A 14,052-nucleotide genomic window follows, 5' to 3' on the forward strand; every position below is an offset into this window, starting at 1 on the left:
CAGTAATATTGTTCTGAAGATACTTAGAATTTTCCTTTTGAATTGATGGAATAAGCAGTCTCATTACCTGATAGACTTCTTTTCAGATAAAAAAATTGCATTACAAAGCAAGTTCCTTTACTGTTTTCTAAAATGTACTATCACTGAAGATGTTGAGAAGACTATACTGTAGGTTCTAAAGATAATTCTAAGAGAAAAGATCTAAAAATATTTTAAGAGATGACGCTTGTTAAAATTAAGTGATATAGAGTATTTTATTGTAACTATTAAAAGGACTCAACTCTTGTGGCATGTTTATTAAAGAGTCAGACATATTCCTGTACTTTGTGGCATCTTTTACTTTTTTTTTAATTCTAGGAGACAGACTGGGCGCGGTGGCTCACGCCTGTAATCCTAGCACTTTGGGAGGCCAAGACGGGTAGATCACCTGAGGTCAGGAGTTCGAGACCAGCCTGACCAACATGGAGAAACCCTGTCTCTACTAAAAATACAAAATTAGCCAGGCGTGGTGGCGCATGCCTTGTAATCCCAGCAACTTGGGAGGCTGAGGCAGGAGAATTGCTTGAACCTGGAAGGCGGAGGTTGCAGTGAGCCGAGATCACGCCATTGCACTCCAGCAGCCTGGGCAACAAGAGTGAAACTCTGTCTCAAAAAAAAAAAAGTTCAGGGAGATAGTAAAAACTGTAGTAATTTTTTGCTTTACTACAGTTTTCAAAGATACATTTTTTTTTTCATAATATAGCACCTCTTCAATGTTAACAGAATTGTCTTTTGAAGGGAATTCCAGGAGACTGCAGATAACTATTTACCATGAGAAGGTAGTCATAAATATGGTTAATGTCTAACTGGTCAGGACCCTTAACATCAGTTTCAGTCAACTTGCTTCAGCAAATGTCATCTTCCTATGAAGTCTCTTAAGTTCTCCATTTCTATTTAGCCAAGGTGGAAGAGCACCTTCCTATGACCAGCCAGACTATGGTCAACAAGATTCCTATGACCAGCAGTCAGGCTATGATCAACATCAAGGCTCATATGATGAGCAGTCAAATTATGATCAGCAGCATGATTCCTATAATCAAAACCAGCAGTCCTATCATTCACAAAGGGAAAATTACAGCCACCACACACAAGGTAAGATTTACTGACCTCTATTAATTATTTTTCCCCCTCTCAGATTTATTTGTATGAATTTCTGATTAAAAGAACCACGGAGGATTTCACCTGTTTGTCAAAATTTAGGGTAACTTTAAAGATATGTTCCCTCTCATGGTAATCAAAATTAGTTTATCAGATTTCTACTTCTGAACTTGGAGACCTCCAAATGGTCATGACTTTTGATGACTGATTACATGAATTTCCTTTTTGTCTCAGTGAACTCTGATCCTTTGACAGTACTGCTGGTACCAGTTCTTTTGGTGTTGGTGGTGTACTTGATTTGGGGCACTTATTTTTATACCTTTAAGGCCTAGTACATGGTTTGGTTCATAACAAGTGCTCAGTAAACATTTGTTGAATAATTGAATGAATAAGTGAATGAATAAAAGTGGAAGCACATTCACTAATAATCTTCTCTCAGTTTGAAGATTCAGTTATTCCTTGTCCATGCTCAATTTACATTTAAACGTTTCCGAAGTGAAGAAAGAAGTAACTTTTAAGATTGGGGGGCCGGGTGCGGTGGCTCACGCCTGTAATCCCAGCACTTTGGGAGGCCAAGGTGGGTGGATCACAAGGTCAGGAGATCGAGACCATCCTGGCTAACATGGTGAAACCCCATCTCTGCTGAAAATACAAAACACAATTAGCTGGGCGTGGTGGCGGACGCCTGTAGTCCCAGCTACTTGGGAGACTGAGGCAGGAGGATGGTGTAAACCCAGGAGGCGGAACTTGCAGTGAGCCGAGATCGCACCAGTGCACTCCCGCCTGGGCTACAGAGCGAGACTCCATCTCAGAAAAAAAGAAAAGAAAAAGATTAGTGCTTTTCATCTAAGTTACTAAGGTTCTTGTAGCTAAGATTGTATTTTAATTCCTACTGTTCCACATTGCTGTTTTGCCATGTCACTTTAGCAGAATGGAATTTGACACAGATATAATTCTGAAAAACATGTAATTCCAGATGATCTTATGATGACTTGCATTTGAGTTGTGTGCACATATGCCATTTTCTATAAGGATATGTGTGGCCTAAAGAGCCATGTAAGATTATTTGAAGCCTTAGAAATGAGAGTGGTTATTTGTGTGTAATATTTTCTTTTTTGTAGATGACCGTCGTGATGTGAGTAGGTATGGAGAAGATAATAGAGGATATGGCGGGTCACAGGGAGGAGGTAGAGGGCGTGGGGGATATGACAAGGATGGAAGAGGTCCTATGACAGGATCAAGGTAAGTATATAGATAAAGATACCTACATTTTTTATTATTCCTCTTTTTTTTTTTGGTGTTACTTGGCTGGATCAATTCCAGCATCTAATTTAGTTAAGAGACTTAAAAAAGGGATTATGTATTGGAGAAAAAAGCAGAAATTAAAACTGTATTTTCAGTCTTAAGATCTCACATAAATGACCTTAGAATTGGCTATGTTAGCAGTTAGTTTATGTGGTACATGTTAAACACTAGTAGAGAAACAACTATGGTTGTGATTAACCACTTGACTTTCCTGCCAGAGCTAGAATCTAAACTCCTTTAAAAGACAACTCTGGGAAATCCAGTGTTTGTATGTAAAAATAAAAGGTAAGTTAATTCTAGATTGAAGGGCAATGGCTATTTCTTAATCTCAAATCTCCTTGGGAAGGGAAAGTATTAGGAGGCAGTAATGGAGTAGAAAGGTGGGGATGGCGAATAAGAGAAAGATTTAATGTAACGAAACTGTTTTGTCCCTCTTCTTAAGTAAATAATTATTGGAATAATTAGTGTAACATCACATAGTAATGTGTGTTTTGTCTTGACTAAGTTGTGTAAAGGAATGTCTTTCTAATTCAGCTTTTCTTTTCTCCATGCTAGTGTTACCAGGTTTTGGTATTTATTTACTTAACAGCATTATGTTATGAAGCTGGTTTTAAAATTGGTTTTAGATACATCTGTAAGTTTACTACTTTGACCATAAAAACAAAAATGAAAAAGTAGTTGACATCTGTCCTCAGAAGAAGTTTGCAGGTTGCATATTTGTGTGTAAATACACAGGCTAAAAGGTAATTTATGTTCCTTGGGAATTGAAATGGTCAGTGGCCTGTTGCTGAAACTTATCAGTCATATATCAGCACCGGTTCATTCTTTTGCACCTTAGGGACCATCTGTCCCCTGAGGTGACCTGAGAAACAACCAGTTGCCCACAGACTGTTACTTCTTCAAGCCAGGATTTGATTTCACTGCCTTGTATTTCTCTATTTTTAGTGTACAGTGGTTTGATTTTATGGAAAACCTAAATTTTAAACATATTTGAAAAATGTTATAAGACTTGGACATTAAGTCTGTTGATTGATAGCCAAAGTCAGTTTACCAAAGTAAAACAAGTAGATTCTATGCCTCTTCATTGTCGAAGAGCAGTCTGCCATCGTGTGGATATGAATGGACAATGTAAAGTGACATGGTGCTTACTCTCTACCTAATAATAGCCTCCGTCCTATCCCAAACAAGATAACCAACAGGTATATTTAATTTACCAGTTAATATGTTTTGGATAATTGGCTGCCTTGAAATGCTTTATGTTTTATAGTATATCATAGCTTTAGTTTTCTTCATAAGGAAATTACAGTTATATCCTCATCGATTATTAAAGTATCACTGTGTCTAAGAATGGAAGAAAAAGATAGGGAATAGGTAGGGAAGTCATTATAAATATATTTTCATTGGCCGGGCATGGTGACTCACGCCTGTAATCCCAGCACTTTGGGAGGCCAAGGCGGGCAGATCACGAGGTCAGGAGATCAAGACCATCCTGGCTAACACGGTGAAACCCCGTCTCTACTAAAAATACAAAAAATTAGCCAGATGTGGTGGCGGGCACCTGTAGTCATAGTCCCAGCTACTCAGGAGGCTGAGGCAGGAGAATGGCGTGAACCCAGGAGATGGAACCTGCAGTGAGCCGAGATTGCGCCACTGCACTCCAGCCTGAGTGACAGAGCGAGACTCCGTCTCAAAAAAAAATTTTTTTTTAATGTATTTTCATTTGTGACTCATCTTGTGACTAGAAGGTTGAAAGGACTTTGAATGATCCTCCTGACAAAGAAGGGAAGGAGTACCTTAACCAACTGTGGGGTCCAATTAAGTACTTTTATAAACTCCTGGCAACATACTTCATATAATTTGTGGCCTAGATACTGACTTATAAACTAAGTTTTTTATTTTCGTTTAATACCCCTTCATACAAAATCATATGCAGAAGTCCAGTATGTAGTTGGTCAAAATGATGCTGATCTGGTTTCAGTGGGGGGAAAGATTGGCTGAGGAAGGGATCTTCAGTCTTGCCTTATACTCTGTTATTTGTTGAGATGTTCATGAAAGGCCTTTTTTAGAAATCCATGTGGATGCCGATTACTCTTATATTGAGTTGGCAAACTGTGTGAAAGGCCAGATAGTAAATGTTTTGGGTTTTGTAAACCATATGGTTTCTGTTGTAACTATTCATTTCTGCCCTTGGAGCACCAGAGCGGCCGTAAATAATATGTAAATGAATAAACAGGGTTGTGGTCCAGTAAAGCTTCATTTATGGGTACTGAAATTTGAAGTTCATATAATTTTTTTTTTTTTTTTTTGAGATGGAGTCTCGCTCTGCTGCCCAGGCTGGAGTGCAGTGGCACCATCTCAGCTTACTGCAGCCTCCACCTCTGAGGTTCAAGCAATCCTCCTGTCTCACCCTCCTGAGTAGCTGGGACTACAGGCATATGCCACCACGCCTGGCTAATTTTTTTTTTTTTTTTGTAGAGATGGGGTTTCACCATGTTAGCCAGGATTGTCTCAATCTCCTGACCTCGTGATCTGCCCGCCTCGGCCCCCCAAAGTGGTGGGATTACAGATGTGAGCCACCGCACCTGGCTGAAGTTCATATAATTTTTATGTGTCATAACATATTTTTAAAGATGTGCTTTTTAGCTTATTTATTGGGATAAAGTGTTTTGAATTTGAATGTAAATGACCTGTTTTAAGATTTCTTTTTTCCACACAATTTTGCGCTTAAGTACCAAAATACCCAAACATTTTTCATTAGTCTTCATCAACACTCCCATTTGTGTTCTCAGTCATCTTAAAAATAGCAATTCTTGGCCAGGCGCAGCTCATGCCTGTAATCCCAGCACTTTGGGAGGCCAAGGCGGGCGGATCACAAGGGCAGGAGAATCGAGACCATCCTGGCTAACATGGTGAAACCCCGTTCCTACTAAAAATACAAAAAAAAAATTAGCTGGGTATGGTGGCGGGTGCCTGTAGTCCCAGCTACTCGGGAGGCTGAGACAGGAGAATGGCGTGAATCCAGGAGGTGGAGCTTGCAGTGAGCCGAGATCGCGCTACTGCATTCCAGCCTGGGCAACAGAGCAAGACTCCGTCTCAAAAAATAAATAAATAAAAAATAACAATTCTTTTGGGGGCTGTTTGAAGAATATCTGGCATTAGTTGGTTTATATTAGAAGAAGGGGCATAGACTGGGTGTGGTGGATCACCTGAGGTCAGGAGTTCGAGACCAGCCTGACCAATATGGTAAAACCCTGTCTCTACTAAAAGTACAAAAAATTAGCCGGACATGATTAGCTGGTGGGTGCCTATAATCCCAGCTACTCGGGAGGCTGAGGCAAGAGAATCACTTGAACCTGGGAGGTGGTGGTTGCAGTGAGCTGAGATCATACCATTGCATTCCATCCTGGGCAACAAGAGCGAAACTCCATTGCCAAAAAAAAAAAGGGGGGGGCATAATTTGTGGATGAAGATTGGCTGTAAGGTAAAGGATGGGACATTCTGAGACTTAAAGATGGTGTGATTGCCTGGCTAGAAGAAGAATTCCGGTCAAAAAGAAGCCATCAGCTTTCCAAGTATGAAAGAGAGATAAGTGAAGGTTATAGGGACTATAGGAAACTTAATCTTTTTCTTTGAAAAAGCAATTGTAGCAAAAAAAAAGACCATTTCTTACTGTCATCTATAATTAATATGGACATCTTAGTGGACTAGAAGCTAAGGGCATAAATTCTCCCAGTGATTTTTAGTTTTAGCATTGTGATTAACGCCTTGTAAAATTGCCAGAACTTAATAAATAATTGCTTTTCATTATTAGTATGCCATCAAATTTAGTAACTGTTTCAGGCTTTAATGTGTCAAGCCTAAAATTATCCAGATTTCTGAGGATCTTCTCCCCCTCGAAAGGGCATTCAATTAGCTCCCGTAAAAATATGCATGTATACAGGGGCACTGTATACATGGGTCTAAAAAATAAATAAAAATATGCATACGTTTTGGTGAGTCTAGCATTGCCCAATAGAAATACAATAGAGGTCACAAATGTGACCCATATAGTTAATGTAAACTTTCTAATAGCCACATTGGAAAGAAAACAACACAAATAAACAATGAGAAAATATATTTTATTTAACCCAATATATTCAAAATATTTCATCATGCAATCAATATAAAAAATTTCTTTTTGTTGGTCATGATGGCCTGCGCTTGTAATCCTAGCTACTTATGAGGCTGAGGCAAGAGGATTTCTTGAGGCCAGGAGTTTGAAACTAGATGGGCAACATGGTAAGACCTCATCTCTTAAAAATGAAAAAAGTTAGCTGGGCACTGTGGCATACACCTGTAGTCCCAACTACTTGGGAAACTGAGGCAGGAGGATTGCTTGAGCCCAGGAGTTCAAGGCTGCAGTGAGCTGTGATTGTGTCTATGAATAGCCACTGCACTCCAGTCTGGGTAATAGTGAAACTGTCAAATTCCATTTCCCCTCCGCCCCATACCTCTTCAAATGTAACAAAGGGGGAAAAAAGCATAGTGTACATTCCTTTTTTCATACTAAAATTTAGAAATCTGTTTTGTATTTTGCATTTAGAGCACATCTTAATTTTAGACTAGCTACATTTCCAGTGCTCAGCAGGCCACATGTAGGTAGTAGATACTGTGGACAGTGCACCTCTAGAATGATAGATTCTTGGCCTCCTGAGATGTTGATAGATGCTGATTCCAGAAAGCCTTTTTACCATGCATATAAGACATAGGAGGAAATAAAATGTAAATACAGCTGTTATTGAGAATAGTACTTAAATCCATTGAGTCACTTAAATGTGGAATTAGTGTTGTTCTTTTCCTCTTTTCCTCACACTCAGAAAATTGTATTCTGGATTTAGTAGTCTGAAAACTGAAGCACAGCATGGGTTTTTAAGCTAATCTTTCTTCATTTTTAGCTAAGCCCTTTCTCTCTAGTTAGTGAAATTTTCTAAGAATAGAGATTCCTGCATTGTCCTTTTACTTCTTGGCAATTTTAGTCCGTAAATAGATATAGTTAGATTTTTTTTTTTTTTTTTAATTAAAGATTTGGAGGCCGGGTGTGGTGGCTCACGCCTGTAATCCCAGCACTTTGGGCGGCCGAGGCGGGCGGATCATGAGGTTGGGAGATAGAGACCATCCTTGCTAACATGGTGAAACCCCATCTCTACTAAAAATACAAAAAATTAACCGGGCTTGGTGGTGGGTGCCTGTAGTCCCAGCTAGTCGGGAGGCTGAGGCAGGAGACTGGCGTGAACCCAGGAGGCAGAGAGGTTGCAGTGAGCTGAGATCATGCCACTGCACTCCAGCCTGGGCCACAGAGAGAGACTCCATCTCAAAAAAAAAAAAAGGTTTGGAGTGGAGGTTCTGTCAAAGAATTTTTTCTTTCTTGAGAAGCATCTGAAATGGAATCTGTTGTCTATTCTAAATATATACTGCTGTAACAGTGAAAGAACCTTCAGAGTATGCCTTCGTGTGGGCTGCTCTTTGTGGTTTTGAACTTGGGGGAACTGTCTCTGTGTTTGGGTCAAGAATATGCAACTGGCTGGGCGCACTGGCTAATGCCTGTAATCCCAGCACTTCGGGAGGCTGAGGCGGGTGGATCACCTGAGGTCAGGGCTTCAAGACCAGCCTAGCCAACATGGTGAAACCCCGTCTCTACCGAAAATACAAAAATTAGCTGGGCATGGTGGCGGGTGCCTATAATCCCAGCTACTCAGGAGGCTGAGGTGAGAGAATCGCTTGAACCCAGGAGTTGGAGGTTGCAGTGAGCCAAGATCGCACCATTGCACTCCAGCCTGGGCAACAAGAGCGAAAGTCTTGTCTCAAAAAAAAAAGGCCGGGCACGGTGGCTCACGTCTGTAATCCCAGCACTTTGGGAGGTCACCTAGGCAGGCAGATCACTTCAGGTCAGGAGAGATCGAGACCATCCTGGCTAACATGGTGAAACCCCGCCTCTACTAAAAATGCAAAAATTAGCCCGGTAAAAAGGGCACCTTGTAGTCCCAGCTACATGGGAGGCTGAGGCAGGAGAATGGTGTGAACCCGGGAGGCGGAGCTTGCAGTGAGCCAAGATTGCGCCACTGCACTCCAGCCTGGGTGACAGAGTGAGACTCCGTCTCAAAAAAAAAAAAAAAAAAGTATGCAACTATCTGGGGACTGTGGCGTGTACCTGTAGTCCCAGCTACTTAGGAGGCTGAGGTGGGAGGGTCACTGATGATCAGGAGTTCGTGACCAGACTGGGCAAAATAGCAAAACACCATCTGAAAAAATAACAAAAAAGCAGGTAGTTTTCTTATGCAGGTGGTACTCTGCCAATAAAGTTGAGTATACTTATGTCTCTGTTAAATATCTCTGCTACTTCAGGAATTATTTATGTGTACATGTTCTCTCCTTTTTCTGGGAATTAAAGCAAATTTATTGTGTCAACATCTTGACTCATAGATGTTCAAGTACCTTTGTGTCTTAATTTGCCTTAGCATGTAGAAAAGGGATTTGTAACATTAACGCAGATTTTAAAGAAAGATTGTTAACCTCAGGCACATTTTCTGTTAATATCTAATAGTACTACTTGAAGGTTATTATTTGTATTTAATAAATTCCTAAATAAGGATTATTTTCTATTAAGGAGAGAAAATGATTGAAATGTTTGAACTTGAAAGAAAGCTTTGCATAAAATTACAGATCATCTAGATCAGTGCCTAAACCAAATTTCTAGACATTGTAGACTTAAATGTGTATATGAATTACTTGGGGGATCTTATTAAATGCAGATTCTTATTCAGTAGGTCTAGAGTGGGGCCTGAGATCCTGCTTTTCTCAGAAGCTTCCAGGCTATGCTTACGCTTCTCTTCCATGACATTTTGAATAGTAAGGATACAGACCCTTATTTTGTTAAGGAGATTGAAGCTTATGGAGAACCACTGACATGCCCAAATTTTCAAGATTGATTAGTGATAATTAAGACTATACCCTGAGTCTCTTGGTTTGAAGACTAGTTCTTTCTCCAATGTACCATGGTATTTCCAAATTTATGGCCATGTGTTGTAATCTTCAGCTTCTTTATTTGCAAAGGAAATGCTCAGTAAAGATGACATTCAAGGTCAGGCTTGGTGGCTCACGCCTGTAATCCCAACACTTTGGGAGGCCAAGACGGGGGATCACGAGGTCAGGAGATCAAGACCATCCTGGCTAACACAGTGAAACCCATCTCTACTAAAAATACAAAAAAAAATAAATAAATAAATCGGGCGTGCTGGCAGGCACCCGTAGTCCCAGCTACTCGGGAGGCTGAGGGAGGAGAATGGCATGAACCTGGGAGGCGGAGGTTGCAGTGAGCCGAGATCTCGCCACTGCACTCCAGCCTGGGCGACATAGCGAGACTCTGTCTCAGAAATAAAAAAAATAAAATAAAGATGATAATGTTCAAATGTATTATATGGAGGAATAAGAAATCATAAACCTTTTTAAATGTCATTTGTTTTATATCCCTTTATTTTTGCCAGGGGTATGTCCTTTTTCTGTTGTTCAAAGTTATATTGCTGGCCAGAATGGAAATTATAGGAACTAGCTATGTATGAAATTGCATGTTTTCCGTCCATTGTGGCCAGATTAAGTATTCCCTTAAGATGACAACAAAGTAAGAGGCATTTCTTCTAGCACTTATTTGTGAACCCAGTGACCTCCAATTTCCCATTTTAAAAGTCATCTTTATCCTCGGAACTTTAACCTACTGGCATAAGAATGTGGGCTTAATATTTTCACTAGTTCTTTTGTCTCACTTTTTGGAGTTAAAAAACCTCTTGAGAGGCCAGGTGCGGCAGCTCACACCTTTAATCCCAGCACTTTGGGAGACCGAGGCGGGCAGATCATGAGGTCAGGAGATCGAGACCATCCTGGCCAACACAGTGAAACCCCATCTGTACTAAAAATACAAAAAATTATCCCGGTGTGGTGGTGCCTGTAGTCCCAGCTGAGGCAGGAGAATGATGTGAACCCAGGAGGCGGAGCTTGCAGTGAGCCGAGATCGCGCCACTGCTCTCCAGCCTGGGCAACAGAGCAAGACTCCCTCTTTTAAAAAACAAAACAAAACAAAACAAAAAAACCTCTGAGATACCTTGGTTTCTGATAATAATATTTTCAGCAGTTTAATCTTTTAATCTCAAATCTGTTGGCTTCCCTTTCTTAAAGAGTTAAGCAGCGATATACATGTCATTTAGAAGTATAGGGAGGGCTTCAGTACTATTTGTTCTGAAGTAGGGGGTTTAGAAAATTCAGTGGTAAACTGTATAGGAAGGGCCTGAGTTTCATATTGTCTATATTGCCTTGAAATAGCCTTAGACTCCTGCTTAAAAAGGCATCCTGGAAATCATATAAAAAGTAACAACAAGTTAAAATGCATGTGTCTTTACCCAAGGCAGTTGTAAGTGGAAATATTTTTACCTTACAGTGAAATAGAATAGATTTATTAAGAAGGGAGAATTTTTTCTCAGAGTGTTTTATCTCAATGTGGCTCAGAAAAGCCATCTATAGGGAGGGTAATGACTAGAGTTGAGGGTTCCTCCTCCCACCCCCTATAAGATAGGTATCCATAAAGCAGAGATTTGTAGGCAGTGAGAGACTTCAGTATATTAGATTAACTTCTTGGGTTATAGTGGAATAAGATCATTAGTAGTAGAAGATCTGATATCAGAAAACTTTTGAGTGTTTTTATTGCCATATTAGCATATAAATCTTAAAGGATTACAGAATTCAGTTAAGAGAAGCAAGCTTTTATTGGAAGAGTATCTTGATAAGAGAGACCTTAGATTTCTTACATAAAGCCATACTCACAAGGACTACTGTCCTTGTGATTGTAATTTGCCAGATAAAAGTCTGTGTCCTGGAGTGGTGGCTTGTGCCTGTAATCCCAGCACTTTGGAAGGCTGAAGTGGGCGAATTATTTGAGGCCAGGAGCTGGAGATCAATTTAGGCAACATGGTAAAACCTCATCTCTACTAAAAACACAGAAATTAGCTGGGTGCGGGGACACATACCCGTAATCCCAGCTACTAGGGAGGCTGAGGCAGGAGAATCAACTTGAACCTGGGAGGTGGAGGTTCAGTGCAGTGAGCCGAGATCCCACCACTGCACTTCAGCCTGGGTGACAGAGCAAGACTCTGTCTCAAAAAAAAAAAAAGTTGTCCTGTGGGGAGTTGCATTATTGGAATATGTTGCCTTCTGTCTGTAATATGCACTACTGATAGTGTACAGAGCATGTGGCAGCATGAACCTCTGTAGCTCTGATGTGAGGAGATGTAGTCTAGTGGGTATGGAGTAGGAGGGCGGTTTTTAAGTGATGCTCTTTTTAGTCTTTTATAAGGGTTTTGAATGATTTGAAATTTTAAGACTGCTTTTATTCAGTCTCACTTTTGTGTATATTTGTATTTCATTTTAAAATTCATCTCATAAAATCCACTATTTGGTATCGCAGCAGAACCTAATACTCAAGTTTTAATCCTCTCCTGTTCTAGCATCAAAATCTTAACCTTGCTTTATATTCTTCTAGTCTTTTTTCTTTTTCTCATATTTAGAAAATACCCTTTTGGAAAAAATACTTGCTCTAGTTTAGTATTCTTCATGCTGTGCCTCCAGTTTTATGTTATGGTTTAATAGTATCCCTTTGGCTTGGGGTTGGGGAAGATTTCAAAATAAGAGTGTATTAGATATGTAATAAGCTTGAAAAGACATCTTGTGGAAATAAATCCTTGGGAAAACACTTAGATGGAAACAACATTTAGAACTCTGTGAAATGGAATTTACTGAAAACTTAGAGGTGCTACTGTTTTCCTAAGCACTCTACTTGTGACAGTTAAGTGTAGATTGAGCCCAGGGCTCAGCACATTAGAGACTTAAGGAAGAAATCATTTCTTCAATTTTTCCTCTGCAGTGGTGGTGACCGCGGTGGCTTCAAAAATTTTGGTGGTAAGTGCTGAGTATCCCAAAATGTTTCAGTGGAAATGCTATATAAATCTAAAAGCCACCAATATCCCGCAGATGTAGTCAAAAGTCCTTTCTTACTCTGTTGAGGCTGGTGTGTGTTGTGTGCTTTAAAAAAAAATTTATATATATATATACACATATATATATCAAAGTAAACATTAAAAAGCCAGAGCTGATCTCAAACAGTACAATGGGTTTCTACACAGTGAATTTGCATGAAAGAGTCTGTGGTGACCAATGAATGACACCTTCACTGGATTTTGACAGTTTGTTTTTATAGAGGTAGCTGACATGGTGTTTTTAAATTACTAGGGTTGTCCAATCAGCCTTTACAACCAGAGCTTAACAAACGTGATACTAGCATAATGCTAAAGTGGCAGGTGCTGTCTAGGACAAGTTAAAGGGAATGTTGACATTCATCTCGATTTCCTAAACTTTAAATAAAACATAATTTATATATTTACTTTGTAAATCTCTGATGGTTGACTTTCAAGGATTTTGGAAGTATTGACTTTTCATGCCTTGGTTTATTACTATTTTTTTGGTTAATGATTTTAAATGAATTGCCTTAAATAGCTCTCTTTTCTTTTCTTTTCCCTTAGGTCACAGGGATTATGGACCCAGACCAGATGCTGGTAAGGTTTATGGTGGTTTGTCACTTTGCCATTAAGAAAATGTTAGTTTTCCATTTTTTGGTGGGAAAAGTGTGTGTTTGGAGGGCTTAGTATGGGAGGAAGATTTAATTTGATAGTGGTGCCAGAACTGGGGAGCTTTCTTTCTTTCTTTCTTTTCTTTCTTTTCTTTTTTCTTTTCTTTCTTTTCGATGGAGTTTCGCTCTTGTTGCCCAGGCTGGAGTGCAGTGGCGCAGTTTTGGCTCACTGCAATACCCACCTGCTGGGATCAAGCAGTTCTCCTGCGTCAGCCTCCCGAGTAGCTGGGACTGCAGGTGCACACCACCATGCCTGGCTCATTTTTTGTATTTTTAGTAGAGGCGGAGTTTCACCATGCTGGCCAGGCTGGTCTCGAACTCCTGACCTTGAGATCCGCCTCTCTCGGCATCCCACAGTGCTGGGATTACAGGCGTGAGCCACCACGCCAGCCGGGGAGCTTTATTTCTAAAGAAATGTCAGAAAAATTCAGGAGTATTGATGGGACAGTTTGCTAGGGAAAATTGCTGTTTGTGCTTTCCCATATTCTTCTGTGAAGAAATATTTGAATTTTTACTGCTAGTTAGCATTAATTATTGAAAATTATTGCAAATCAGATTTAATGAAAGAATTTATATCATTGTGGAATTAGAAGTAGAAAAACTGTTTAAGAAAGAAAACCCTACGTTGGATTGGTAGTCTGCTTAAGTGTGCTGACTTAGTGAATTCAAGAAACGTGAATTCATACGTGAGAGAACTGTCTTGTTTTGGGTAGAGGTCACTAATTTTATGTGGCTTTTTATTTAAATGAAATTCAAGGCTACAGATTTACCTGTGGAGCCTGTTGAAAGTTATAATTTAGAGGTTAAAAATCTATTTGAGCCAAAAATTTAAAATCAGAACTTTTGTTTTTATTAAGATGCCAAAGTATTCTATATGGATGGCAATTCTGAATTATCCCTTCATG

General features: G+C 39.8%; 1 protein-coding gene across 3 annotated transcripts in view; it reads left to right on the forward strand.

Moving 5' to 3' along the window:
• The window catches only part of TAF15 (TATA-box binding protein associated factor 15), a 38,191-nt gene that overhangs the window by 12,100 nt on the left and 12,039 nt on the right, over positions 1–14,052 (forward strand). For all 3 annotated transcript variants that reach the window (XM_009190140.3, XM_003912636.4, XM_009190141.4), the window contains exons 6-9: positions 938–1,131; positions 2,259–2,379; positions 12,386–12,420; positions 13,041–13,073. In XM_009190140.3, coding sequence (XP_009188404.1) covers positions 938–1,131; positions 2,259–2,379; positions 12,386–12,420; positions 13,041–13,073 — 383 coding nt within the window. The remainder of the gene's footprint in view (positions 1–937; positions 1,132–2,258; positions 2,380–12,385; positions 12,421–13,040; positions 13,074–14,052) is intronic.

The sequence above is a fragment of the Papio anubis genome, chromosome 17 (assembly GCF_008728515.1).
Source record: "Papio anubis isolate 15944 chromosome 17, Panubis1.0, whole genome shotgun sequence".
Lineage (NCBI taxonomy): Eukaryota > Metazoa > Chordata > Mammalia > Primates > Cercopithecidae > Papio > Papio anubis.